Below are 27,394 nucleotides of genomic sequence, written 5' to 3'. Positions count from 1 at the left end.
CGGGTTTTCCTCATAAGCCCATCCATCGCTCGTGAATATTCGGAAATTGGAAGCAAACTCGAGCATCATCCTGGAATGATATGTGAAAGGGAGGCCTTTCTGATCATTTTCACAAGTTATGACATTCTCTGTATACTAGCCCCTGTCAGGTCTATAACTTTTCTCCATTGGACATTTAAAGGATCCTAAAACAGCCTTAATCTGTGCAAGTATGCTACGTCTGGGCCGTAAGATACATGTTCTTGCTGGAAGATCAATCGCGGTTGGTATAATTAATCCTAGGTGGCCTTTGTGGTTTGGAATCACTGAATTGACTAGTAAGCATCAAAGTCTGTCACCCATCGATACTTCAGGAGAGCGTCTGTCGACTTTCGCTCATCCGGATCGAAAAAAAAATCATCATGCCCATGACCTCAATAAACGCCGACTGCTCTTCCTCACTCATTGCGTCAGGCTTCTCCTCACGTATAGCATTGGCCAGTGGCAGAGCTCTCTCGTCTTCTGGAAATTGCCGAAGCAATTCCCCGTCCGCATTGACATGTTCGTCTGCAGCTGACCAGGACTCACGCAGAGGCTGTAGCAAAGGCCCTAACATCTCAATAAAGGTATACATATGTTCGATGTTGGTATGTTCGGAATCTCCCCAGCCTTCAATAACAAATAAAGGGACCTTGGTAACGATGTAGAAGATGAGACAGCCAAGAGCCCATATGTCCGCTTAATAGTTCACATTAGACTGCGGCATGGTTTTGGTTGCGGTTAACCATTGGTTTAGCCTCCGAAGATCCTTCCTTTTTTAGTAGTCTTGTAATCTTTATGCAGCTATCTAATCATGCATTTTTACACTATGTTTTGGTTCTTACAGGCAGATTATGTTAATACTATTAATTATCTTTGGAAAGTTTTTGAAATCAAATTTTATTCAAGTCTGATAGGGTATATTAAGTTAGTATTGATATTAGATTTAGTTATGGAGAAGGGTAGGTCTCGCCAAAACCCGTGGGTATACGGGTCGGGTCCAAACCCAACCCGTTTCTTGGCGGGTTTTGGGTCGATGGGCTGAACCCGCGGGTTGGGTATGGGTTTGGACATCTAACCCGTGGATTTTTAATGGGTACCCGCGGTTTAACAAACAGGACAAACATAGAAAATCCCGTGGTCTGCATAATCTATACACTTTCAGGCTGTATCTTCAGATATTACCTTTACATCTACTATGTAAGACACCGGTCCGTTGACTTTACCACTGCACTACATGCCAAAAAGGCTCAATGAATGACCAACAGGCCATTCAGTCAACGTACTATATAGGGACCCTGACACATCTTCTTACACATGTACTACGCATTGACTATCATGCAAGCTAAGCCTACATGTTGCTTGGACATCGTCCTGTTCTAAGCCAAGGCTTGGACATGAAAGAATAGGGCTTCATGTAAGGGATTTACCCCGATTAGAATGGATCTGTTATGCCTTTCTACTGTAGATATCAAACCTTCCAGACCAGGATAACCACAAAAAATCGACACTGCGTCCTGATTTTCGAAGCTTATTATTTTACTTGATATTGTTGATCCTCAGCATTATTCGTTTTGATAGGGAAACATTGGCATGTTATTCTACTCGGTAGATATTCAGGATCGAAATTCAGAAAATGCCTATGATGGACTAGCGTTATTTGACATTCCGAGAATTTCTTGACTCTTGGGGTATCTAGGGCTGCTCCCATGAACATCTGGGCTTGTGCTGTCTTTTGACGTAGAAAGTCCACGAAAATGTTTGCCAGGTTGGTGCAGCGTGGTAACTACAGCATTTTCCTACTGGGGAAACGGCCGTGGACATCAGAAAGAATGAAGCTTCCCTTATTCGTCATTTTCATGATGGCATTGTTGGGTTTTGGGGGGAGTGTGGCGGGCAGAAGTAGACTAGGAGTGGAGAAACGGGCAAGGGGGGAGTTCGCTAGTTGAGGTGCAGTTTATCGAGGCTACTCACTCAGGGCACTCAGTCCTCCGCTGACTCCGTGCTCAGTGATCGCCTCAGGCCACTCAGGGCATGCTCAGATCTACCCAGTGAGCAAAAAGCGGCGAGGGGTGAGCACAAAAACAGAAAGGGAAAGCCTTCGCCGTGGCTAGAAAATCAAGTACATAGGTGAGAGTGGCGTACAGCTAAGTGAATACACCCCTGCAGGCCCCTTTGCTGCATCTCACCAGTGTGCATTTAGTCCGAAGGTATGCTTGAATACCTTCATGGCCATTTTCAAGCCCCACGCCACTCATCTTCCAGCCCCCGACAGGCATTTCAGCAGGACTTTCACCCCAGGTGTTGATCCAAGTCATGCCTGCATCTAGCTGCTGCACAACTCGCTGCACAAGGCCCATGTCAGATGAAACAACGCCAGCCGCAAGCCCCATGGGGGCATCGTTTGCCCGTCAGATCAATTCAGGCAGCCAATCATCTTCCGCTAGAGATGTTGTTTCGTATGGATGAATACTCATCACCGGTCCAAATATCTCTTCTTGAGCAATGCGCATCCGTGCAATCTGTAAAGAAAACAGGCGGAACCCAGAAGCCTTCCTTTGAAGGTACCTCCTTCTGGGCGTCAAGACTGCCATCGTATAATACCCTAGCCTGATCAACCTCGCGGCCGTGTTTGATATAATTGTTGACCTTGTCTTGCTGTGTCTTGTTTACGAGCGGTCCAAAGTTAGTTGTTTCATCTTTTGGAAGACCCATTCGAATTCCCTTCCGACAGGCCATTACCAATCCTTCTTCCACTCTGCTAAGGAGAGTCGTAGGGACAAAGACACGAGTTCCATTTGTGCAAGCCTGGCCACTCGAGAAAAAGTTGGCCATCATCGCCGTATCGACTGTTTCTTGGACATCGGCATCTGGGAGAATCAAAAGAGGACTTTTACCGCCCAGTTCCATGGTTATGCCTTTCATTTTGCCCACGGTCTCGCTGGCAACCTTACTACCGGTGCTAACTTAGCCGGTGAAGCTCACTTTTGCGATATCTTTGTCAGCAACCAACGGAGCTCCAACACTTGGTCCATCGCCAAACACGACATTAAATCCTCCCGGTGGCACCCCGGCCTCGATGTATATCTAGGCGAGGGTATTTACATGAAGCGGTGTGATTTCACTGGGTTTGTAAACCACGCAATTTCCCGCCGCCAGACAAGGAGCCGATTTCCAGAGCGCAATTTGCAAGGGATAATTCCAGGCTCCTATCCCAGCACAAACACCAATGGGCTCGTGGCTAGTCGAGATAAAAGCGTCGGGTCCAAGGCGAATATGTTGGCCTGGAAAACCACCAGCCGCAAGGTGTGCATAGTACTCGAGCACATCGGCCCCAGTGGTGACATCTACCGTGATCGTTTCCGACAATGCCTTTCCAGTATCCAAAGTCTCGGTGAGTGCCAATCCGTCGTTTCTCTGTTGGAGAATTGCTGCAGCCTTCAGCAATATGGCCGCTCGACGAAATGGTGGAGTCTGCGACCATACAGGAAAGGTTGCATGGGCGGATGCAATAGCGTCGTCAAGCTGCTGACGCGTGGTGGTATAGATAGTGGCCACAGTATTTCCGGTGGCAGGATCAATAGAATGGAAGGTGGATGATTTTGAGGGTGATTCTGGCTGTGGACGCCCAGAGTGAAAGGTATGGATTTGATTGTCGAACTTCGTCATTTTCTTTTTCTTCCCTTTTGTCTTGTAGATGGAAGGTCCTGTCGGAAAGAAGAGATATAAAAACCTGGGTTTGTTAATTAGATTAAATAACTTAACTTCAGATACTACAACATCGTACATCATAGCCTCGTTCACTTTGGAATAGAACACACCTCAGTTCCCCTCCTGCCACTGGCACCCAAAAAGGGGAAAGATCTACACTATGGCCGGCTCCCAGGCCGGCGCCCCGGTTGCCAGTCATCGGCTTCGACATTTTGCTCCGGTCATGTGGCCGGGTTGGTACTGATTGTCCTCTTGTTGGCCATGTACAGTCACAAATTTATCGGTTTTGATGCCTACATCGAGCTCACCTACCCGACCACGTTAGGTGAAAGAAGAGGGGTCGCCCGAAGGCGAAGGAACGGGGCGGCTTACGGGCGGCTGACCCGATGGCAGAGTCGAACAATATATCACTAATCATTGATCCCATTTATATGTGATCTATACCAACAAGTAAATACTGCATGCATATATCAAAAATGTAAACCCGAACTATGTCCCGCATAGCAGGCAATAATTGACCCATCAATCCCACTCCCTTCCATATGCACACTGACCCCACAACTAGCAAAGCCAACGACACCAGTAAGGAGCATCACACTATAAGGCAAATAGCCAGACAGGCACAATTATCCTAAGAGCTCAGCTTCGACTGCAAGAAGCTAGCCGCCTCGCCGGCGTTAAGGCCATAGGTCAGATGCGCGGGCGTGATAATCAAAGTACCAGAGCAGACCATGTCGCCAACGGCGCAGAACACCTTGACCTGGTCCTTGGGGTAATTGGGAATCTGGCCCTTGTCCTGGAGGTTACGGGTGAATCCGAACAGAACCACGCCCTTGACCTTAGACTTGACGTCGTCGTCGAGGCCCTGCACGGCGTTGTCGATGACGGCGGAGCCTTGACTGTATTTTCCAGCATTGTTAGCATCGGGTACTGAATATATTTCGCTGTCCTAGCGGTATGTAGAAGGAGAGGCAAGGAATGAGAGGGGTCTGTACCTGTAACCACCCGCAACGATCTGCGTGTTGGGGCACTTCTGCGCCGCCTGGTTGAACCACTTCTTGGCCTCGTTGATAGCACCGGGGTCGGTGTTCTGGGGGAGTGCGTTCTGCGCAAGTCCGGCGGTGTACATGCCACCAACACCCTGGCAGGCGACTTTACCAGCACCGAGCTTCGATTTCAAGCCCGAGCAGGTAGGGGGTCCGATGACACTGCCCTATTATTTTTAAACCCGTATATTAGTCACACGTATACCTACGGCAAGGAGATATAGGAAGGTGTGGGGGAGAGAGACATACCATGTTTCCAATCTCAGTGGATCCTCTGGCGAAGATGAAAGTGACATCCTTGCACTGGCCGCTCTGCAGGTCGTTCGAGTCCATGAGCTGACGCGCTTCGAGGGAGTGATCCGGCTCGGCGATGGGGCTGGCGACGGCCAGCGTGGCCAGCGCAGCGACGAGCATGGAGCGGAGAGTGACCATCTTGAAGTTGATCTTGAAATAACGAATGAAATATACTAGAGAAAGAAAGGAAAGAAGAATAGATGGGCCAGCCGGAGTGGGATGGATGGGATGGAATTCAAACAAGCGATACGGGCTTTCCAGAGCCTTTAAATATCTTTTCGAGCACGATGAGAAAGACCCGCTTGATCCGGGGGATTAAGTGACCTCACCGACCCGGCAGAGGATCTACAGACCGAAGAACGGAGTCAACTACTACAATCAGGCTACCGGATGTGATATGATCCTGAGCTTGGCTCTCGCACTGATACCGTAAACACGAGATTGAATTTTCGTGCCTGAAAACACTGGGTCCAGGACAGGAATTAACATCTCATGCCAATCAATCGGCGGCAAACACCGATAGCCCTAATCAGAAAACCACGGTCGAGAGAGAAACAACAAAGTACCGATCCTAGGGACGGGCTCGGCATCAGAGCAGGCACGGAGTAATAGACCATTGCCTAGGAAACTTTCAATCCATAAAATGAGACAGACTTTGAACAGGGACAAGTACTACAAAGAAAATGACTGGCTTGTTTCAAACCAGAACATAGCGCCGCAGGTCCTCCCCGTCCGTGTCTGTTCCTGGCAAGCTGCAGGGCTCAAAGCCCCAAACAAACCCCCGTATCCGTGTCCGAGGGGGGATCCAGTAGATCCATCCAAAGATGAAACCGTTCGGGGAGAGATCCACTCGGACGAAACTTTATTTCTGAACGGTGAGTCGAGCTCATTCGCGAATGGCACATTCCGAGGTAGGGTTTGTGTTCCAGAATGACTCGCCAATATGTCAATAAGGCTAAAGCACTGTCCACTTAGAGCAGAATCACCAACTGCCGAAATTAAACATCATGGACTGGAGGACCATACCGAGGTTTCTTCTGTACACATCCAAAAGTGAGGTGTTTGATTCGGCGCATGTCCTGGTTCGGGTTAGATCAAACTAGTCTCGAACTAGAACATACTAGGCTAGAGTGATCCACTTGGATCTGTTCAGTTCTCATATTTGAGCACTTTTACTTCATCGGGGTTTGGCTTGGACTGAAGGATCGAACGGATGCTGGACCATCTAGTCTAGGCGATCCTTGGTTCCGTTCGTTTCTATCTTTGTGTTCGAATTAGGGCTCGCATATTCACATTCTCACAGCAAACTTTTGACGGTTTGGGGTCGGCTGTCAGGATCTCGATACTTCCACGGAGAATAAGTTTTGGTTCTGACTGACTGACCGACAAATTCTGCGGTACACGTGGTGAATCAACTCGGTTGAAGGTGAATTCATCCGTCCGGCAAGGAAAGATCGTCGGTCCGTGTGTTCCCTTTTTTGCCACGGGTTGATCCATCCCAAAAGTAAGAATTCAACGATTTCAGGGTCAGCCAGGGTCGGTCGACAACCAGGTTTTGTCTGTTGTTTTCTAGAATCTATAGTAATCATTCTCTGAGATCCGAGAATTAACCCAATCTTTATTTGTTTGTTTTTGTTCTCTCTTGCACTGTCTTCGGATCATTTGACTCGAGTTTAATTTCCACATGCCATAAAGGCCAAGACATGCCATATCACATGCCCAAGAATGCAATGCCCCTAATTATCCCGACATTCCACCGAGAAGAATCAATCAACACAAAATCACCCATCTGCCTAATTCCCGGTGTACTTCAACGAATAAACCCCCCTCTCGATACTATTCAACAGAATATACCCGCTCTTGAAGTACGGATACACACTCCAACTGCCGACAAACTCGACCTCTCCGCCCACCTCGTCATCCTCGGGATGCACATCAAAGAAACCCACCTGTTTCAGGCCCTTCCCGGACGGGTCATCGGCAATAGACGAGACATCGACGATACGCAGCCCGCTACCGTAGTTGGATTGATAGGACAGCCCGTCCAACACGTACTGGTTGTGATCGATCGAGCGCACAGGTGACTGGTAGAGTCCCGTGTTCTTGGGGTCCGAGAGGTCCGATACGTCGAAGATGTACGTCGTCGTGTGGCCGTTGGCGGCCGAGCCCGTGCCATCGACTTCGTCGAGCTCGTCGTCTAGGAGCAGATAGGCTTGGTCTGGGGTGGCGATCCAGCCTTGGTGCGTGTAGCTGGCGCCGACGTAGGGTGTTTTGGAGATTTGGATCGGGTTGGTCTTGTCGGTTACATCGACGATCGTGAGCGTGTCTTCGTTGTAGTTGAAGCAGATTTCTTGGCCCGTGTAGTTGCTGTCAGGGCCGGTGTAGACGACGCATTGTGCTGGAGGGTGGAAGTGATTGTTTAGTTTTTGATTCTTCATGGGAAGGAGGAGATGGGTGCTTTATGGGTTGGTTTACCGTCATGCACGTAACCATCCTCATTCGCACAGCCAGGAGACACGGGCTTCGCTGGATCAGAGACATCCACGATCCAGAGTCCGCCACGGCAATCGAGCCCTCGAGCAGTCCCGACAGCGTAGATGAAGTCTTTCTCCGCGTGTGCCACGATGTTATGCGAGCTGCCAAACTCGTCGTACCAGGCCGTCAGGTCATCTTGGATCGAGAAGCTAGTCGGGCTGCTACTGTTCGTATCGAGGAGCTAAATGGATCCAATTAGCATTAGCCAGCGCTTTTCCCTTTTCCCTACCCTGTGAAACTACACACAAAGCAATGAGCGTTGTGTAGACATACCTTAGTCAGATCGAAGATCTGCAGCCCATGTCCCTCAGCCTCCGAACCAATGAACACATGGTTCTTGATGACTTTCATATCTCTCCATATACTGGCCTCGGTCTGCGTGGGCAGTCGACCAACATACTCGATGCTACCATCATTCAGGACCTCAATGAAAGCAACACCGTCTGTTTGTCCGACAATACCGAATTCGCGGCCGTCGGCGGACTCCCAGCCTGCATGTTTATATAGAATTAGCACAAGCTGGAGATATATAGATGGAGGGGAAGAAACATACCCCACAAATCATTTCCCTCACGAGTCGTGCTGCCCAGCGCCTGGTGGCTCAAGAAAGCCTGCAAGTCGACGTTTCCGCACGAGTACTCGCCAGCCTTGCCGTCTACGCACTTGGTGCTTCCTTGATCGATGTATTTGTTCACTTTGAAGAGACCCTGGGAGCGAGCACGCTCTCGATGCTCCAACTTCAAAGACATCAGATGAGCCATTCGAGACTCGCCCTCTTGGGACGCCGTCACGGCGCAGGCCAGCGCCAGGGTGGATATGATCGACAACTTCATTGTGAGCTCCGCTGCTGTTGCAGGTCCCAAGGACAGAAAACTGAATTTGAAAAGCTAGAGTGTGTGACAAAGAAAGAGCAGTGAGGAAAGAAAGCCGTGCCAGTCGAATTCCTCCAAGATAGTATTCTTGTCCTCTCATCAGGCACCTTTTATATCACATCTTGCCGACCTCACCTCCTCATTCCACAACATCTCGCCAAGATCACAACATTATGTGCCAAGTTACAGACCAAGCTGAATAGGAAGGTCATGCTAGAGAAGGAAATTATTCTATTCATGTCCCTCCCCATCCAGAAATTGCACAAGGGCAGTTAGATGCAAGAAACACCCCGCCGAGCAGGACATGCAGGGCAGAGTCGACAGACAACGTTGCAGCGCATACCGATAACAGCAACTAACAAACTAGATAGTATCATGCAAGTCACTCCGCCCCAATCAGGCTCTTAGTTCGCACGTACCTTGACTTATCTCCGCGCAATAATTAAATCAGGTTCGCCAGCCAAGGCGCAGCAAGCCAACCAAAAACACGGCTCTTTCGCTGTCGGCTCTTGGAAGCATGAGATAGGGCTTCTTGGGTTACAGCGCTAGCTCGTGTGTTCCCTCACGGCAGGGGATTTTCGTTTCTTGGTTGGACGGGCCGGGTCTTTTAGCAATCATCAACCAGAGGGATCGGCATTCTTGGCTGCCGGGGATGTAACATGGAGGATGTCGCTATCGGGTACTTTCCTTCCCTGATGAGTGTCCTGGAACTGTATCGGGAAGATCGGTGCTGATAGTCAGGTCCATAGTTAATGACTGTGTGTGACTGAGACCTTGCTAGAGGTTTGCAAATACTACGTGGGGTTTATCGCCCTGTCGATGCGATAGAGCTGCAAGTGACCAACTATGGTCTATTAACCGTTTCTAGGGTCTAAATTTAAGTGTATTAAAGCAGAGGGGGCAGAATGATAACGGATAAAATTTAATCAACTAAAAAAGAAAAGACGCGGGCAACGGCGCTAGAAACAATACCCGTACAAGCGGGGAACCATCGCCAGGGATATTAGAGACGTTCAGAGAGCTTCTCAATGAACGTCTCGCCCCATTTAGCACTGGTGATTGTCAATATGAATCGAAAGTGAACTGCGTTTCAAAATCTCGCACTCACCTGGTATTGGTTTCAATAAATTCTCTTAACCCTTCATACCGCCGCTTCCGATCCTCACTGTTCATCGAGACAGCCTCATGAATGGCATCAGACATCTCGGGAATGTTGGCAGGATGGAACGAGATACTGCCCTCCTTGAGAAACGACGCAGCCCCTGCAAATTCGGAAAGAACTAGCACGCCATGTCGCTGGGCTTGGCATGCGATATACTCAAAGGAGACGAGGTTCATGCCATCCCGCGTAGAAGTCAACAAGCAGGCATCGGCCAACGAGTACAGCGCCGTCAGTTCCGTGAAGGACACCGAGCGGTGGATGTAGATGAGCGGAGTTCCGTCGGCAGTGGCTAGCACCGCCCGTTAGTTTGGCATTGGCACTGCGGGTGACTGACAAATGGGGAGCCAAGAATAAATCATCCAGGGGAGGGATTGCGCACCGTGTTTCCCGCTGATTTTTCCGACTGTCGTGCAGATATCCGTCTCCAAGTCTTGATATTCCTTGACGTCCTCCCGACTTGGCACGGCTACCTGGATCAAGACCACTTTTTTGCTTAGCTCGGGGTGGTGGTCTAAGAAGTAGTCGTAGCCTTTCAGTTTCTGGGTTAGGCCCTTGATGTAATCTAGTCGGTCGACACCGAGAATGACCTTGACACCCTTGTATCTTTCTTGCAGTTCTTGGATCCTGGTTCGGACATCTGAGTCTTCCAGAGCGTCGGTGAACTTCTGCGGGTCAATCCCTACAATAAATTTGTCGGCCATAATTTTCCGGTCTTGGTATTGGATCTCCCCTTCGACTTCAGTAGATGCGCCGCTATGCAATTCACAACGTCAGTACAAACATACTTCACCTTCACCAGAAAACTCACAGTGTCCGCGCGCAAGCAAAAAAGTTATGTTTATACTCATCGGTATGGAAACCGATTAGATCGCTCGCAAGAATCCCCTCAACGAGCTCATTCCACACAGGCAAGCTCTTCCAAAAGTCCTCTGCGGGGAAGGGTGTATGTAAAGAATAACCGATTGCAAAAGATTTGCCCTGCTTCTCAAGCCGTTCACGCAGCAATTGGGGAAGCAACATTAAGTGATAATCATGAATCCAAATCATATTGTCCTCTGTGACTTCTTTGGCGATAATATCGGCAAAGATCTCGTTGACGCGCTTGTAAGCTTGCCAAGTGTCGTCGTCAAAGTCCACACCCGACTGGTAGTGGAGGATAGGCCAGAGAGTGGAATCTACTTGGATTGAGTAATAGTTTCATGCAAGGCTCGGGATTATTGCAACTCACTCGAGAAGCCATTGTAGTGGTCATGCGCCAATTGCTCGTCGATGAATATCGGCACGGCATTGTGCTCGCTGAGGCTTTTCGCTACCTTTTCTTGCTCGTTCTCGTCCTTCACCTCAATCCCCGGCCAGCCAAACCAGCGAAAAGATGTCGACTTGGTCAGTCCGGATAACGAGGTAACCAGTCCTCCGCCCGAGACGTTGGCTTCAAACGAATCATCGACTCGTTTGATCGAGAGCGGAAGTCGGTTGGACACGACGATCAGATTCTTTTTCGAAACTGAGACACTGGGAGGCATTTTGAAGCTATCTCAGACAGACACTAACAACTAGCCTCTGTTCTCATGAAGCTCTGGATTAGTCGAGAATATTTAAGGTCTGTTGTGTAGTTGTTCGCTACTGCAGGCTGACCCTTTCTAGTAACATACGTCAGTATGAATAATCAGTGAAAACCAGCAGGGCGTGTCAGTAATATTTACTCGGCTAATGCAATTAATGGAAAAGATGATCTTCGCGATGAGTGGTGAAGCCAGGAGATCTTCCTGGGCCAGTGTGGTACGGCTCCAACGTCATACAGCTGTCATGCTCAATGCCAAGACTCCATAGCTGCCACTCCACGAGTTCACGCCAAACATAAAGAGTAATTCTGCAAAGCAATGCTTGTTTATGTTGGAAAGTATATACAAATCAAGAATCCAAAAGTTGGGCAAACAAACTCCTTCACCTTTTGTTATACAAATCACGAAACACCTTGGCTGTAGCCTATTGACCGGTCCCAATATCCCAAAACAAAACTATTAAGAATAAAATATAACTCCGTAGCAGAATCGCCACTGATGCAATGAAGCGTGTGCGCAGATATCAGAAGCATGCGCTTTTGGTGAGTCAAAATTCCTGTACTGTCGGACAGGATATCCTAGGCATTGGTTTGCCTAGCTCGGTCTCGCCGTCACGACCACGTTTGGGAATGTTCGATCAGGAATGGGTTTTCTTGTTTGCGATCAAGGCTCGAGGTATGTCCCTGGTAGCCGATGATCGGGTTGTGGTGGGTAGGAGGCACCTGAGGATAGTTATGGGCCGATGGGTACTGTTGCTGATGCATGCGGTTCTTTCTGAACGAACGGAAGGACCAGTTGCTGACAACGGTAACGGTAGAGATAGTGGCGAGGAAGAACAGCTGTAAATCGTTAACTTTGGTCATCAAGAATAGGAATAACACATAGACATACAATAGCCTTCCAGCTGATAGGATCGATGAAGCTATTGATGATGACCGCCATCGTATGCGCTGACACTTTGGCGCGTCCCACTTTAGCCGGGTCCCGGTTCATGCAGCGCTCCCAGTTCTCGCAGACCGTCTCCAAGGCCGGAAGTCGATCGTGGCCACCACACTTATTATCAACATAGTTCCTAGCACACGTCGCCATTTCAGCCAGAATGCCATCCGACACCTCCTCGGCAGCCTGTTCAAACTCGGAGCGAATCGTCGACACAAATCCAAAGACCACGTAGACAGTAATCGAAAACAGTACCAGATTCACCAGCAACTGCGCCCACCAGGACAGAATGCTCGGGATGTTGGGATGCGCCTCCAACAGGGTAAAGAACTCCGAAAACGACGAGCCCCGACTCGCGGGTTGCTGAACCTTCATCCCATTCTGGGCTTGTCCTCGCTTCGACGACTTTCTCTGCAGCGACTGCTCCTCCCTGCTGCCCGGTCGGTCGTGGTCACTGTCGTCTTCATCCTCACTGCCCTCCCTTCGCAACTTCAGATCCAGCGCTTTATCCCTGCGTCTCCGCTTATGTACCCGTCGCGCCAACGCATTCGAATAGTGGTTAATGCGAGGGATCTCGCCTCGTCCAGGGCTCGGCGCAAACCGTCCGTACATGTTGAACAGCGAGTTGCGATGTCCCGACTTGGTCGGCGGTTCGGGGGTGTCCTCGTTGTCCGCACATTCCGGGGATGACATATTCTCAGGGCCGGAGGAAAAATCGAGGTCGAACTTGCGAGGGGTCATGAAGGCGGCCGATTTGCCGAAGACCGATTTGGGGGTACTAGGGGGTTGTTGATGTTGAGGTTGCTGGGAGAAGAGGAAGGGTTGCGAGTGGGGTTCACGCAGCGCGGGCATCTGTTTCTTGGGCGGGGAATCGAAAATACTATGGGGACCTGTGCCTTGGGAAGTCAGATTCGACTGCTATCAATGGGGGGAAGCATTGGGATCCAAAACGCGGGGATGTCAACGCACGTTTCTTCTGGTTGTCATGCTGCATGCTGAGCTGATAGAAAGGCGAAGTGACGTCCCCGGGGGCACGGGTCTGCCACTCAAAGTCCATAGGACTTTCCGCGGACCTTTTGTCCATTTTGGCGGATAGAGAACAGGATAACAAGACACAAACGTCGGTGGGGGGTGGAAAACGAGCGATGGATGACGAGCAAGGAGACGGTCGAGATGGAATCTTCTATCGGAGGTCGGCGATGGATTTTCTGACCATTCCCGATTCGGTGTTTGGTAAACAATCCGCTTATCGCCCCTGCTCCAGCAACGCAGGCGGTCACTTCCACACGTCGCGCATCTTGTTTACGAGAGATGGTTTTTCTTGGGGATAGAATAAAGATTTGAATTAGTTTGAGGGACAGGTCATCATTTACATTTACCTATAGAGGTAGGGGGGAACTGGGGTCGCAGGTTGTTGCAGAAGAGGAGCGTTGCAGATCGCTGACGGCGTAGATAACGGGAGCTTCCGGCCAGATCGCTGACAACAACTTACTTTAGTTATTTCTACTTGTCTCTCTTGAATGATGGACACCAACAAACGACCACAATATGTTATTGTAAATAATAACAACAACGCGCATGCTATACTATACTAATATGATACTGGGGTATGAAACAGCTGGTCTAGAGAACAACACAAGAAACAAACATCAAATCCAACAAGACACAAGGCATGATCAGCAAGCCAAACACGCAGGTCGCAGCGTGATAAATATAATCATCGGCAGCATCAAAGTCTAATCAACTCCATACTGATCGCGGTAGAAAGCAGAACCCGACTCCGAACGAACAAAGGACACGTCAATAATACAAAACCTACAGGTGCGATTACAAACGAACGCGGTCCACCAGCTCAAAGTCGTCGTCGGCCAGATAACCGCCGTTGGTATCATGCTCATGCGACACGATTTCGTACTCCTTGACGAGTTTCTCGGTCTCCTTCGTCTCGAACCGTTCCACGGCCTTGTTCACCGCATCCGAGAGGATCGTTTGGCCGGCGACTTCGTAGTGTTCGACTGTAGCGACGGCCTCGTCGTCCGGCTCCTCCGCGATAGTCGGCGCTGATGCGGGGTCATCGACGTCTTCGCCACTGGAAGAGTCCGAGGGGCCGCTATCAAGGGCCTCTCGGATATCGTATCGGAGGTCGATCTTGGCCGAGGTGGCGAGTTGATTGGTCTTGGCCTTCCGGTCGTGCTGCATGGCCCGATGGAGGCTACGACAAGGGTCAATATGACTAGCCTATATTCCTCTATTCCCCTTTTCAAACCGAGAATGAACATACCTCATATAATGAGTGGAGGGCACCGCAGGACGGGTGACCGGGGATACTTCGGAGACCTCCTGGTGAGGGAACGCAGATCGGCCACCATAAGCCCATTTCGCCTTCTGGTTGTAAACCCGTTTAACATCGGTTCCAGCTCCACGCAGGTCGTTTGCAGCCAGAGGTCCAGACATGATGAAAAGACGTCGAAGGGATGATACTCTTCAGGTGACCGTGGGGCAAAGGACAATAGTGGCAGTTGAACGGCGGTGGTTCTTGCTTGTACCGGCCGGGATATCACAATATAGACCACTCGGGACAGGGAAATGGAATGGAATGGGCTGAATAAGAACAAAGGTAAACGGACTGATCCAGCGGAATCGCGAAGGATCAGGAAATAAGCCGTCAAACAAACGGTCTGGTCTTTGTCTGAGTCACCGGGTGACGGGTCCAGTCATCAATTCCTAATCCGTAACTGATCCAAGGTTATTGTTGCTCCGTGCGAGCAGGGAGACTAGTGCTGAGGAATGTCAAGGATGAAACCTTAACGCGACCCGTCATGAAGAGAAAGACAGGTAAAGGGCAAGAGAAGAACAGAAAGAGGGAGGGGAGAGGGGGAAAGAAGAGGGGAGAAGAGGGATATCTCTCCTATCTACTCCGTACTAGCAAGGAGTATAGCCGATAGAAGAATCTCCGCATGCGCCAAACCAGGCAGCACGAGGTCCGGGCGAGGCGATGCTGATTGCGGCAGGTCACGCTGGGAATGCGCCTGTGATGATTTGATAGGAGAGGAATCGATTGTCATGTCTCATTAATTAGATAGATGGCGCTATCCACGTTCTCTTCTTTTGCCCCTGGATGCCCCGTTCCCCCCTCTCGTCCATCGAGAACATCCCCGGGGTCCTCCTATTGCCGCCACTACGGATCCATGGTTGCGTCCTTTCCTTCAATCGGACCCCGAGGTTCAGGGAGGAGATGGTTCGACTGGCCAGATAGAGGCGATCAATCGGATCCACAGGGACAGGCACGGGGTTCTTGATTGGCATCGGTGGCAGTACGGATGACGGTGTTGGCCTGAAGGGATCTTGGGAGAGATCCCCCTCTGAACCCGTGGCGGCGTGGCAATAATCTCAGATTCACACAGTCGCAGTAAGCCTGAGTCATCTCCGGGGGATGACGCCAAACCAACTGCTTATCACCTGCCTCGCTGTCGATCCACGCTCAAGCGCCCGATGACTCGATCCTCCTGCATCATCCGCAGCAGACGAGGGCTAGAAGGGCATGGCCCACGCCATGACATCAAGGCTGACTGGTCTTGGCTTCTATTGTTGGAAATCCTAGGCGTCTTCCACGTCGGAGAATGGATCAGCCGCATTCCTCGCCGAACCCGAGGTTGAAAACAGGAATTGCCTGGACGATAAGGATAAGCGAAGATAAGAAGACTGACTGCCAGTTCCGCAGGTCACATTAAGTAACTAAATCTAAATAGTAAATAACTGCGTAACTTCGGCCATCCCATCCGACGTCCAGCACCGGATCCATCATGCGTAGCATCCCTTTCCATAGAAAAACAAAATGTTAATAATAATAACCTCGTGGTTATGGCATGCTTATTTCCAAAACCCTTCGTATGCAATCATTCATCCATCTGCCACTGGTAATCCAGAGCTTCAAGTCTCCCCTTCCGATTCCTCGCGCCAAACCAATCCTTCTCGAACCCAGTACTGCGATCCACCCCATCCCATCGATGACCCGGTCGAATCCCATATCGATTGGGCTGCGCCGCCCCCCGGTATAACGGTCGACCCGTCACGCTCTTGCCAGGACCCTTCGTATTCGTCAAGAACTGCGCCGCGGGATCATTCCACCGCTGCTGCGACCTGAGGTCATCGTTTAGAGAATCATCGTCGATGGTGCGCGCCACCGGCATCGCCCGCACGTCTTCCAACTGCTGCTTGCGATTCGCCCGCTGCTGTCTCTGCACGTCACCCATGAGCGCCTCCTTCGCCTGCTCCTCCTTCTCTTTCTTCTCCTCCTCCGCCCGTCGCGCCTCCGCCCGTTTCATGGCCACGTTGATGATCCGACCCGACGCGTCTCGATAGATCGTCTCCTGCGTCTGCTCCGCCTGCGGACTATCCTTGTACTTGGCCGCTTCGGCCTTCTTCCGTCGCTCCTGGGCAGCCACCATAGCGGCCGTCTGTTCCGCCGTCTGAAGACCCGCGCGGGCCCCAGACTCCATCCGCATAGCGTCCTCGCCATCTTCATTCTCCTCCTCCGCCACGGCCGGCGCGTCCTCATCTTCCCCCGCGTCCCTCCGAGCGGCACTCTCAGCCGCCGCAGAAGCTAAGATCGCGTCGGCCGCGTCCTTCTCGGCATCGTTCGCGCCGGGCGCACCGACGGTTTTCCAGCTGTTTTTCTTCGCGCGACGAAACTCTGCGCTTCCGCCGGATGTCACAACCGAAGGACCATCTTCGTCGTCCTGGCCGAAGGTGGACGCTTGGGTGCGGAGATCGGGAGGGTCGTCGTCGGCGATGATGAGGCCTTCGTTGGCGGCGTCGGCGGTCTTGGTCTTCTTGCGTTTTTTCTTGGGGCGTTCGGTTGCGGGGTCCGCGGTTAGATAGTTTTTGGCGAGGTATTCTGCCAATGAAGAGGGCATTTTCTGGTTTTGTAAGCCGTATAGTAAACCGGGCTTTGTAGGTATTAAAAGCTGTGGAGGTGATTCTCTTCCTGGTTATCTTGATAGTCGGAGTTCTAGTTTATCCGGGATGTGGATGATCACCCAAAAGGGCTAGCGTTCATGCCTTAGGAAGAAATGGTGTTGCTCCGCAAGAAACGCTCCATCTACATTAACTGACGTTTTACTTGTGTCAAAACTGAGTTACAATGCATTCCATGCAAAGTACGAAATAAATCAAAAAAAAAAAAAAAAAGGAAGATGACTACGCAATCTCCGCCTCAATAATTCCCTGTCCGTCTCCCGGAGGCTGCCAAAACTTTATAACCCGTAGACCGGGTCCCATCAACAGCTTCTCCCATTGCGAGTAAGACCGTTCCATACCAGGACACCACACCATCACCACCATATCCATCAAGACGGGAAGCAAACCCACCCAGAATCAGGGAGAATAAAATCCTCGATCACCACCTTGGAGTATCCTTTCTCCATCGCAGCAACCACGTGGTCCAAGATCACTTTGCATTTGTCGTCCGACCAGTCGTGCAGGATGGATTTCATGTAATAGACACAAGACCCTGTTGGTAGGTATATGCTGTTAGTGCATATTCTGTCCATTGATTGTTTGTTTGGGCTGGAAAAAGTTGGCTAAAACGCAGTCACAGGGGTAAGGTTTACCTTTAACCGGTTGAGACGTGAAGAAATCATGTTTCACGCGTTCGATTTTCGGGTCGAGTTTTGCGATATCCTCAATTACCGGGGGGGGGTCCTCGAGGATGAGCCTTCCCGGGGCTTCCGGGAACTGGGATGCAAAGTGAGCAATATCGTGACCACGACCGCCGGCAATATCAACTAGAAGAGGTCGAGTTGGGTCATTAGCTGCCCCGTCGAGGATTTGTTTCTGCACGGCGGACCAGTCCGCCCAGTGCGCACGATCACCTCGGATCCCCTCCATGTAGGTGTTGAACCGTCCGAGGTCTTCGGGGTTCTCTGCCAGCCATTCTCAGATGGTATTATCGAAGCCGAGTGCATATTGCATAGGCGTGGAACGATGGTCACAGGGGTTCTGGTAGCCTGTGTCTCGCAGGAAGTCCGGGGCTCGGGCCATGCCGGGAAGGCAGGAACAGAACCTGATGAAGTTGAGCCAATGCCCTTTAAGGTTGAAGCTTATATCTTAAGGTCGAGAAGCTACAGAGCTAATTGAGGGAAGGAATTGGAAACACTTACACTGAGTACACTGAGTCCATGACCCCAACGGAGATTCGTTGGGCCATTTCTTCAGTTAACTCATTTGGAGCATATAGGCCGGGTCCGCACTCTTTAACATATTCGATGGTGGCCAGCACGCGTAATATTCGCTCTATATTCTTCTCTGAGTTCAAGAACGATTATCATCCCAGAAGTAGAAACATACCCACAAATACCGGATCCGCTTTCTTGGGCACGGCGAGCTGCTTGGCCGTTGCAGGACCCCCGGTGACCAGCGAATTGTACACGTCTAAGTCATGGCCAATCTTGACAGTCATGCACTATTCGGTCAGCATCAATCCTGACATACTATGTCTTTGCACCTACTGAGAGTGACATCTTGAGGACCGCATCCTTCGGCTTTTCAAGAACTCGGCTCAGTTTCTGTGCGAGCTCAAGAGCCTCTACTCGAGATTTATCATTTTGTGAAGTCGAAAGCTCGTCGAGCTTGTAGTCTACGCCTTTGAGGATAGATTTGACGTCGGTTTCGATTGAACTCATTGCGGTAATGAAAGAATCTGAACAGACGACGGCAAGAAATCGGAAAAGTGGTGCAAATGCCAATTTTTATATATTTCCAGAAACGTCATCACAAACTGGTCTTACAATCAAACTCTCGTCAGGAAGTCTATCTCCCTCCCACGTGGAAATACGGCAAGGATTTAAGACATGACGGCAATTCCTACTCATACAAAAATAACTGATAACACCTGAGTCATGGCGACGAAGATAGGAACACGGACGCATAACCTGACTGAAGATTCAATAATCAAGAATATAAGCCAAGATTCGAAAGCTTATATAACGTTATCCACTTTCCTTCCAGGGATGTCGTGCAGTATCTCGGCAGATGTCAACAGCGTTTTAAACATCACTCATCAACTTAGAATCCAATTTAAAGTTTTCATGAAGTCAAATCCCATTAAGAATACTACAACCTTGGCAGTACAAATCACAGGCTATTGTCTTAGCATTATAGGATTTGTTGATCCATATTAATTCTAGTTTTAAGTGGCTCTCTAGCCTGGGTGGTAGGATACAAATAAGCATGGAGTTAGGCTTAATTGAATCTAGCCTCACCCTCAGCCTACTGAACAGATTTATAAGCACTTAATTCCATCCGCACCGTGCCGTGCCCCATTTGATCCCATCATCTTCGTCATTAATATTATGCTCATCACTGAGATCAAGTATGAAGGTGTAACTGGAGGATGACCTTGCATGGCAGAGAGCAATCCTGGGTTATGTACTTGGTTATCAATCTCAAGCGGAACTTTTATACACGGTATAGTGTACTTCTATCGACTCTTTCATCTTGTACTATATGATGAGAGCGATATTTATTGTCAGGAGATTCTTCTGTCTTGTCATATTGCAGTATGCTGCTCTTGAAGTTATTCTATAGTTTCTAGGCTGTGTTTGTCAATACCAGTATCGTCATGGGGTTGTTTTTCTAGGGACTGCGAGGCGGCAGGTTGAGAAAAAGAAACAGTAGAATTCTTATTTTCAATGTAACTAGGCATACACATAATTAGGCTCTAATATACTGTTAGGATAATGATTGATTGGCTGATTGATATAATACTTTTCTTATCATTGGTCTTTTTGCTTTTTGGAAGAGGTGGCCTTACCCCTCCAGAACCCCCCATGGCAAGGACAACTTGGACATGCCAAGCAGTAAAGATCAATGGAGTCTCGGAAATTGATCTAACAAGCTAACAATTGACTCATATCCATGGAGTTGTGCACGTCTTCGGGCTGTCCAGTTGTAAGAGGCTATCCAATCAGGGTTAACTCTGCGGGTTTCAAGCAGTAATTTGACCACGGTCTCGTGCCCTTTGTCACAGGCGTGCATGAGGGCTGTCCAGCCTCGATTATCCTTTAGATCTGGGTCGACCTTCTCGAGTAATAATTCAACCACAGTATTGTACCCATGGTGAGAGGCATACATGAGGGCTGTCAGACCTTCAAGATCCTTCAGATTTGGATCAGCATTATCAAGCAGAACTTTAACAATGGCTTCATGGCCATGAAAGGAGGCATATGTGAGTGGCGTGAGACCGTATCTGTCCATTCTATTAAGATCGGCCTTATCGAGTAGTAGCTGAGCGATATGAAGGTGTCCTTTCTCGGCTGCATAGGACAGTGGGGTCCTCAGAAATTTGTCTTCGGCGTCGGGATTCTTCACACGATTAAGTAGTGGTCTAACAATGGACTCTAGTCCGCTCGCCGCTGCGTGAGATAACAACGTTCGTGAGTCTGAGTCTTCTTGGTCAGGGCTCGGAACGTAGTGAAGTAGGAGGCTGGCTGGATCCTCTTTCCCACTTTTTATTGCCCAGAAAACCGGTGTTAAATGATGCACGTCTGGAAAGTTGACATTGACCCTTGTATCAGCGAGAAACATTCGAACTACCGATGTATGTCCTTTTGATGCTGCCCATGAGAGTGGCGTCCGGCCATCGCGGTCTATTGAGTCTGGGTCAACTCCAGGAATGCCTAGCAACCTTTGAGCAATTGTCAGTTGGCCCTTGGAAGCAGCCCATGATAAAGGCGTCCGGCCACTTTTATCAGTTGAGTCTGGGTCAACACTAGAAATGCCTAACAGTATTTGAGCAGTTTCCAGTTGTCCTTCAGAAGCAGCCCATGATAAAGGCGTCCGGCCACTTTTATCAGTTGAGTCTGGGTCAACACTAGGAATGCCTAGCAACCTTTGAGCAATTGTCAGTTGGCCCTTGGAAGCAGCCCATGACAAAGGCGTCCGCCCTTCATGGTCTGCTAAGTCTGGATTGGCTCCGTTCGTGTTGAGAATAGACCTGATTATTGCTTCATGTCCTTTAATTGCAGCCAATATGAGAGCTGTTCGCCCGCCTTTGTTTTGAACATTCAGGTCAGCCTTTTGGTAATCAAGGAAGTATTTCATAGCTGCCTCATGTCCTTCTTCCGCTGCTTTGAGAAATATCGTTTTCATGTGGGTGCTTTGGAGTTCTGCAGGTGTCCATATTAAAGGTGGTTTCCCGTATCTTGTCGCCGCCTCTAGCAACAAGGAGATACCGGAGGTGTCGGGGATATGTCGTCTCCTCGTCAATCGCAATCCCAACAAGCGGATGGCGGAATCCTGTTCGTCGTGTTTTTCAGGGACCAGCTTTAAGATTGCATTCTGCCATTCCTCAAATTGACAGCCCTTGACGACTTTCAAATCCCAAAACAGATAAGAGAGACAAGGGCCAATATTGACAGCCTTATGTAAGGTGGATGAGAGCTTTCTATTTCCCATCCATTTGCACCGGTGAAGAGAAACTTGTTTCAGAAAGACGTTACAAGCGGCTAGCCTGGCCAACGCCGTTGACGAGGTAAGTGGCTTTGTCTCTAAATCTTCCAAATATTCCTGGAAGAATTGATCAACTCGTTCTGAGTCCAATTCAGGAAGGAGGAGAGTCAATATTCTTTGTGCCTCCCAGTATCTTTCCTTTTTGTTCAGTTCCCAACACCGCTCGATGAATCCTTCCCATCGAGCTGAGGAAGTCTTGTCAACTTTCGGTCCCGGTGGCTGGTATTGGCTTTCGGGTATTTTGAAGTCTATGTTATCGTGTGCGAAAGGGCCATGCTTTGAGGCGGTAATAATGATTTCGAGATATAGTTCGGTAGTATGCATCTGGAGAGGTCAGCAGTGCAGGCGATTAACGGCAGGGCGATCCTTTACGTCCACCTCTTCAAACTCGACAGAAGGAGTCTCGTAATTACTGTGCCATGATAACGCAGTCCTTAGCGCCTCATGTTTTGCTTCCAACCTTTCCTTGGCCGACAGTTTTTTTAGATGCAAAGTCGCCAATAGAGACATGAATTCACAGAGACGATGTTCGGGCGCAGATCGAGATACTGGGTGGCAGAGGTGCGATAGCAGTTCATCGAACCTGCCTGCCGCGCGAAGCATGTCTGCATACTCAATAAAAACTGAGAAATTGTCTATGTGCAGCTTGAGATTTTCCTCAAGGAAGCCACTGGCCTCGTCATAGAGACCCAGCCTTGACAGCAGGGTGAAGTCCTCTAGTTCTCCAGCAATGTCTTCGACGACATCGATCTCGGAGGCCAGGGGGATGGCACCTCCATAGTGAGTGTCCGGCCTGCTTCTTGAAGATGACACCATTAGCGCCAGTATCTATTGTTGAAATGGTACTTGTGCAAAGAATGGAGTGAGAATCGATGCAGACATGTTTCATTGAAGGCGTGTCTGACATGGCCGTTAGCCGCATGAAGACTTTACCCCGCACTAAGAACGTCTCTCGCGGCATCACCTCCTCAGCGCCTACTCGGAGTATCTGTCCCCATCTTCATTATGGATATCGTCATTCGGCGCTCGAACGAGCGCCCTCAGGGGCGTTATCGGAGCCAGTATAATCGATTCGATTCCATCCCACTCGAGAAGCGTCACTACGGCAGGGCAAAAGTAAACTGTTGCCTGGAAGGGGGGACGGTTCAATGGGGATCGCTCCAAGACAGGGACATTGTCATCATGCATATGCGTACCGACCTCACCCAGGAAAAACATTATCGATTTGAGCGTTGTGTTGTTCAGCTTTCATTCAGTCGGGACGATCCGACTGTTCCCGATATACCTCGATTACTCGATCCTCTAGCTCCGGTGCATTTGAAGGGCCCGGATAATGTGCAGCACCGTTCAAACGAGGCCTCTGCTAGCGTGGATCTCGGGGCAGGTCCGACCACCGCCGGACTAAGTGTGGGTAGGAGTTCGGAGTATGAGATCAAAGAATCGTGGAAGTATATCAGCTACCTGGAGCCAGGGGAAGACGGTGATTACCAGGACTATTTCACACGGGCGAGTTGGTCTTGGGAAAATGAAGGTCGCTCTCGAAACGACGACCTGAGTAAACTATACTCCGGCCTGGTTTTACATCATTTCTCCCATCCGTTTCGGGTCTCTTGCTCTATCAAGGCCAAGATGTCCAACAATCTATATAAGTTCAAGAGATTCAAAAGTCATCGACAAACACCCAAAATCACCGTGATAGAGAGACCGAACGGTTTACCTCGGACAGACCTTACGGCTACAGTCGATAGGTTGGAGCGTGATATCAAAGAAAAGATTTGGGGAGCAATGGCGAGTAAGTTATCCACGCGTTGACATGACCGAGTTCGGTGCGGCAAACTCATGTCGGCCATCACAGCAATTATGTCCCCAAGAGAGTACCAAGCCGTGCCTACGGTTTAATAAGAGCTGGCTGTATATGTCCAGGAAGATTGAGACCAAGGGAGCCGCCCGGCAAGGATACCATACGGAAAGAAGCTATTCGAGGGGGGTCAAGATACAGTACAATATCGCGATACCAGTCTGGCTGAAAAGCTGATATATTGCCGAATTTATGACTTATTCAAGGCTGCTTGGGTATTTCTACTACGTTCAACATGGGGGTCTGAGCGGGAACCCCATAGTTCTACAAGGCTTTGAAGAACAAGTTGTGTTTGGTAAAGAAGCGGACGGTGAATTCCCCCAGAATCAGGTGGACTAAATGAGCAATTGTATATAAATAGAAATAATCTACATTCTTAAGATTGTTCCGGGAAAAGATTCAAGTTAAAAGTTTTTTAATAATTAACTATGCGGATTCAGGTGGCTTAAGTACGGCTGAGCGGACGAGAAAACCTGTTCTCCACACCCCGTGGTCGTATGTGCTTCGATAGGGAGAGCTTTGAATCATCAAGTACAGCAAGAGTTGTTCAAAGCTGTTTTAGGAACCAGAAGTGTGGCAGTACTCCATATGCGCTACAGAGTGGATTTACAGAAGTGGTTTACTGTTGTAGGCGGACTGGGTGATCTAGAGATACCAGGCAAGTAGATATATGGCTCAAGAGCAATAACAAAAAGCTCCTCTGGCACACATGGAGTACAAAGACGCAATTCACTTTCCAAAGCTCCGGACACCATACTGAAATTACAATCCTTATCCCGACTCTTAGTGAAGCTCTGTAGTGTGAGCTGTAATAAGCAGTAACCTGAAAGGCTCTAATACCATGAATCGTCTTTCCCCACCACATAGGTATTCCTCGACGATGCTCGACCGATAGTTCTTCAATCACCAGCATACGGGCAGCAGGGTCCTGTCCATTTCTTGCCGCAGCGGTAGCAGAATTCAGCCTTGCATCTGCATCTGCTCACGATGATGGTCAGTGGGTTACATTTGCTTGGTTTGGGGCATATTCTTAAAAAAGAAAGCTTGGTAGTAACGCACATTATATGGTAACAGCCTGCGCTTCGTTCCACCATATTTTGACAGGAAAAACAGCGTCTCCAGCCTTGCTTCATACTCAGAGAGAGAGTAGCTTGCAGTGCTTCGTCTTTCGGACAACCATTTTTATGGGTAGGTTTCTGACATATTATGCAAGTCGAGCGGCCACAGGATTTGCATTTCACTATTTCTGCTCCAGCCTTGATACGGCTAGGTGGGAAAACCCTGCGGCAAGTCTTATTGCTGCAGTATTTTGCGTTTGGGGTATTGAATTCGACTGCTGCGTTTTTGAACGCGCGCTGTTGTACCAACGACAGGTGGCTCTGGATCAGATGTAGAGGGATCACCTCGCGGCAGCATTTCGGTGGGAAGAGCGATCGGTCCTTCGTAGCCCTTAGGAAGAGACCTTTTAGGCAGCCAGTACAGTAGAGGTCAGAGCACTTCAGGTGCACTATTTTATGCTGTGGGAAGCGGTCGTAGCAGACACAGCATTGCGGGCGTGCTTCAGTGATTGTTAGCGTGGTGTCTTTCAAACGCTGAATATTCATCAAAGAGAGTCGACGGGGTCATCCTCCAGGATAAACTAACTCCTTAATTCGTACATGCTAGATGGTCCCGCGACTGTCGAAATACCCTGACTAGGTTTTATCCCCAACCGTCTATTGTTCGCGATCTGTATCTTTGTTTCTTCCTCTTTATTGGCCGAAGCTGCCCATTCAGGTGGGTGGCCCCTCTGTCGTTTGAGATAATTGTATTGCCGCAGCAGTTCGTCCCAGAACGCTACCGTGGCGGTTATATCATCAGAGCGAGTGCCGAGCGGGGGTCTCTTTTCATAGAAGTGATAACGCTTGTCTATTTCGGCCAGTTGCGTTATTATGGCTTGGATTTCGTCCTGCAGGGTCGATTGAGATGGCTCGTTTGGGGCTGGTGTTTCGTCATCCAAGCTCAATCTTGATACTGGACGAGCTAGTATGTTTCCCATGTTGGAGATGATATAGTAGCATGAGACAGTGGCATACAGGGAGAGAAAGATACTGAACAACCATGACGGGGCTTTAGGTGCAATAAAGCGTTTAGAACTGCCATTTTATTCCCCAAGATGAGTTCATATTTACCTGTTGATCCGTCATAATCATACCATTAGGGCCGTTGACTGGCCCTGGACTAAACTCCGAAAATCCGACGAACTTAGTGTTGTTCAAACCCTGGGTATGAACTATATAGGCTGTTAGTTAACATCCTAATCCTGTTGGGGTTTTACCTTTCTGGTGGCACATAAGTCGGAAGAAGGACCCGCAAGTGAATCTATTACCTGACCCATTGCTGAAGTGATGTCTGCTATACAAGAAGCTTTGATCTAGACCTCTGATTAGTCTATCTGTTTTACGAAAAGGCGCCTTACCGTTTTGATCTAGCTAATCTGGGCACTAACTACTTCTTCCCTCCTATTTTAACTAACCCCATCATCTATCTCCACATTAATCTCTCTCTAATTCTACCGAGTAGTGTCTACGCGCTTGCATGTTGGTGTACTTACTTGTTTATTGACCCCAACCCTCCCCCAAAAACAAAGTTCAATCCTACCCAACTCAGTGCCTCTGGTAGACCCAGAAAATAAAACGAAATGCCCCGCTCCGACGAAACCGAGTTCTGGATCAACGCGGTGTACGCCGCCGTGCAAGAGATCCCGATTGGAAAGGTGACTTCATACGGCCATATTGCGCTCTTGTTGGGTCAACGTATGCTTTCCCTTCCATTACCTATCTACCCATCATTCCCCTCCCCACCCCAAACCCCAACATCCCCATAAACACCACACCATACCATACCACAATACCACACCAGAAACCGAAAACGAATCCAAAAACTAACCACACAACCCCATACAGCCCAACGTCCCCGCCAAGTAGGAATAAGTCTAAAGCACCTCCCCTCGGACCCAACCCAACACTTCAACTCTGGGAACGTGCCGTGGCAACGCGTCGTAAATGCCAAAGGCATGATCTCGCATCGGTGAGTCTACTTCCTATCACCATCTTATCATATTTCTATCTATCTCCATGTGTCTGCATCTAACGATAGTACATGCATGTTTGTATTAAGTCGGGTGCTAGTGTTGTTCGAAGGGATTAGGGCTGTGAATTAATCATTAACTTGTTTCTACAGGGAACCCGGGAGCGCAGAACGGCAAGCGGAAGTATTACGCGAAGAAGGCGTAGAGGTGGAGACGGACAGTATGGGGGAGTTTTATATCGATATGGGTCGGTACGGGTGGTTTCCTGCACAGTTGCCGAGTGAGGAGGGGTTGGATGATGATGATGACAACGATGACGACGATGACGACGATGACGGCGACGACGAACATAATAACCGCAGAGAGTAAGATATTCCGACAGATTCAAGTTACAGATACATGGACCAGGAAGCATGTGCATTCAAATCATATTTACAGATTCCCGAAAGAGAACTCTGTCATTGTATCATCTTATCGCCATGACACCCCCACACCGGATCCCATGCTCGGTGGCTCGTAAACATGGTCGCGAAGGCTTACCAATTTGTAAGCAAGGACAATTGAAATCAGAGAAACAGAGACGAATCAACCAAAGGGGAAGAAAGAGGGGGTCTTTTGAATGTGTCTAAGCGCCAGTCTCAAGGTGGATAAAGTGTCGGTATATGATGAGCGTCAATCAGGTTTGGAAAAGTCAAGAGTAGATCGGAACTCTATGGTGGTTCAACAAGAGCAGTAGGAAAGAATGAGACAGGTGCATGTATCGTCAATAAATGAAAAAGAAAAAGCAATGAAAGAAACAGAGGCAGGTAAGGTCATG

At 49.2% G+C, this 27,394-nt stretch overlaps 11 protein-coding genes across 11 annotated transcripts; 2 read left to right on the top strand and 9 right to left on the bottom strand.

Annotated features, from left to right (window-relative positions):
• Nucleotides 1-349: 349 nt before the first annotated feature.
• On the bottom strand, nucleotides 350-3,687 carry KD926_004435 (uncharacterized protein; the record flags this gene model as incomplete). Its single annotated transcript, XM_053097966.1, has 5 exons — nucleotides 350-717; nucleotides 2,243-2,363; nucleotides 2,587-2,971; nucleotides 3,032-3,105; nucleotides 3,244-3,687. 5 exons carry the CDS (start codon nucleotides 3,685-3,687, stop codon nucleotides 350-352), a joined length of 1,392 nt encoding a protein of 463 aa, XP_052958232.1.
• A 673-nt stretch (nucleotides 3,688-4,360) lies between these two features.
• Nucleotides 4,361-5,207, bottom strand: KD926_004434 (cutinase family protein; the record flags this gene model as incomplete). Its single annotated transcript, XM_053097965.1, has 3 exons — nucleotides 4,361-4,628; nucleotides 4,725-4,942; nucleotides 5,025-5,207. 3 exons carry the CDS (start codon nucleotides 5,205-5,207, stop codon nucleotides 4,361-4,363), a joined length of 669 nt encoding a protein of 222 aa, XP_052958231.1.
• Nucleotides 5,208-6,862: 1,655 nt separating this feature from the next.
• KD926_004433 (uncharacterized protein) lies at nucleotides 6,863-8,437 on the bottom strand (the record flags this gene model as incomplete). Its single annotated transcript, XM_053097964.1, has 4 exons — nucleotides 6,863-7,467; nucleotides 7,545-7,785; nucleotides 7,878-8,095; nucleotides 8,158-8,437. The coding sequence occupies 4 exons, from the start codon at nucleotides 8,435-8,437 to the stop codon at nucleotides 6,863-6,865; spliced, it is 1,344 nt and encodes a 447-aa protein (XP_052958230.1).
• A 1,042-nt stretch (nucleotides 8,438-9,479) lies between these two features.
• KD926_004432 (trehalose-6-phosphate synthase) lies at nucleotides 9,480-11,161 on the bottom strand (the record flags this gene model as incomplete). The annotated part of the gene is made up of 5 exons (XM_053097963.1): nucleotides 9,480-9,528; nucleotides 9,585-9,927; nucleotides 10,018-10,391; nucleotides 10,447-10,813; nucleotides 10,867-11,161. 5 exons carry the CDS (start codon nucleotides 11,159-11,161, stop codon nucleotides 9,480-9,482), a joined length of 1,428 nt encoding a protein of 475 aa, XP_052958229.1.
• Nucleotides 11,162-11,811: 650 nt separating this feature from the next.
• KD926_004431 (putative nuclear envelope protein Brr6) lies at nucleotides 11,812-13,223 on the bottom strand (the record flags this gene model as incomplete). The annotated part of the gene is made up of 3 exons (XM_053097961.1): nucleotides 11,812-12,039; nucleotides 12,092-13,029; nucleotides 13,109-13,223. The coding sequence occupies 3 exons, from the start codon at nucleotides 13,221-13,223 to the stop codon at nucleotides 11,812-11,814; spliced, it is 1,281 nt and encodes a 426-aa protein (XP_052958228.1).
• A 743-nt stretch (nucleotides 13,224-13,966) lies between these two features.
• Nucleotides 13,967-14,593, bottom strand: KD926_004430 (uncharacterized protein; the record flags this gene model as incomplete). Its single annotated transcript, XM_053097960.1, has 2 exons — nucleotides 13,967-14,351; nucleotides 14,421-14,593. 2 exons carry the CDS (start codon nucleotides 14,591-14,593, stop codon nucleotides 13,967-13,969), a joined length of 558 nt encoding a protein of 185 aa, XP_052958227.1.
• Nucleotides 14,594-16,035: 1,442 nt separating this feature from the next.
• Nucleotides 16,036-17,055, bottom strand: cwc26 (putative cell cycle control protein (Cwf26); the record flags this gene model as incomplete). The annotated part of the gene is made up of 1 exon (XM_053097959.1): nucleotides 16,036-17,055. One exon carries the CDS (start codon nucleotides 17,053-17,055, stop codon nucleotides 16,036-16,038), a length of 1,020 nt encoding a protein of 339 aa, XP_052958226.1.
• A 432-nt stretch (nucleotides 17,056-17,487) lies between these two features.
• Nucleotides 17,488-18,822, bottom strand: KD926_004428 (S-adenosyl-L-methionine-dependent methyltransferase; the record flags this gene model as incomplete). Its single annotated transcript, XM_053097958.1, has 4 exons — nucleotides 17,488-17,651; nucleotides 17,752-18,063; nucleotides 18,488-18,602; nucleotides 18,649-18,822. The coding sequence occupies 4 exons, from the start codon at nucleotides 18,820-18,822 to the stop codon at nucleotides 17,488-17,490; spliced, it is 765 nt and encodes a 254-aa protein (XP_052958225.1).
• Nucleotides 18,823-20,005: 1,183 nt separating this feature from the next.
• Nucleotides 20,006-22,465, bottom strand: KD926_004427 (uncharacterized protein; the record flags this gene model as incomplete). Its single annotated transcript, XM_053097957.1, has 2 exons — nucleotides 20,006-21,973; nucleotides 22,199-22,465. 2 exons carry the CDS (start codon nucleotides 22,463-22,465, stop codon nucleotides 20,006-20,008), a joined length of 2,235 nt encoding a protein of 744 aa, XP_052958224.1.
• Nucleotides 22,466-22,654: 189 nt separating this feature from the next.
• KD926_004426 (uncharacterized protein) lies at nucleotides 22,655-23,461 on the top strand (the record flags this gene model as incomplete). Its single annotated transcript, XM_053097956.1, has 1 exon — nucleotides 22,655-23,461. One exon carries the CDS (start codon nucleotides 22,655-22,657, stop codon nucleotides 23,459-23,461), a length of 807 nt encoding a protein of 268 aa, XP_052958223.1.
• Nucleotides 23,462-26,187: 2,726 nt separating this feature from the next.
• On the top strand, nucleotides 26,188-27,097 carry KD926_004425 (MGMT family protein; the record flags this gene model as incomplete). The annotated part of the gene is made up of 4 exons (XM_053097955.1): nucleotides 26,188-26,302; nucleotides 26,453-26,576; nucleotides 26,730-26,942; nucleotides 27,016-27,097. 4 exons carry the CDS (start codon nucleotides 26,188-26,190, stop codon nucleotides 27,095-27,097), a joined length of 534 nt encoding a protein of 177 aa, XP_052958222.1.
• Between the last annotated feature and the right edge of the window lie 297 nt (nucleotides 27,098-27,394).

The sequence above is a fragment of the Aspergillus affinis genome (assembly GCF_023601865.1).
Source record: "Aspergillus affinis strain CMG 70 chromosome Unknown NODE_20_length_373750_cov_87_641216, whole genome shotgun sequence".
Classification (NCBI taxonomy): Eukaryota; Fungi; Ascomycota; class Eurotiomycetes; order Eurotiales; family Aspergillaceae; genus Aspergillus; species Aspergillus affinis.
Note: the sequence above shows the minus strand (reverse complement) of the source record. Positions and strands in the feature narration are given on the sequence as shown.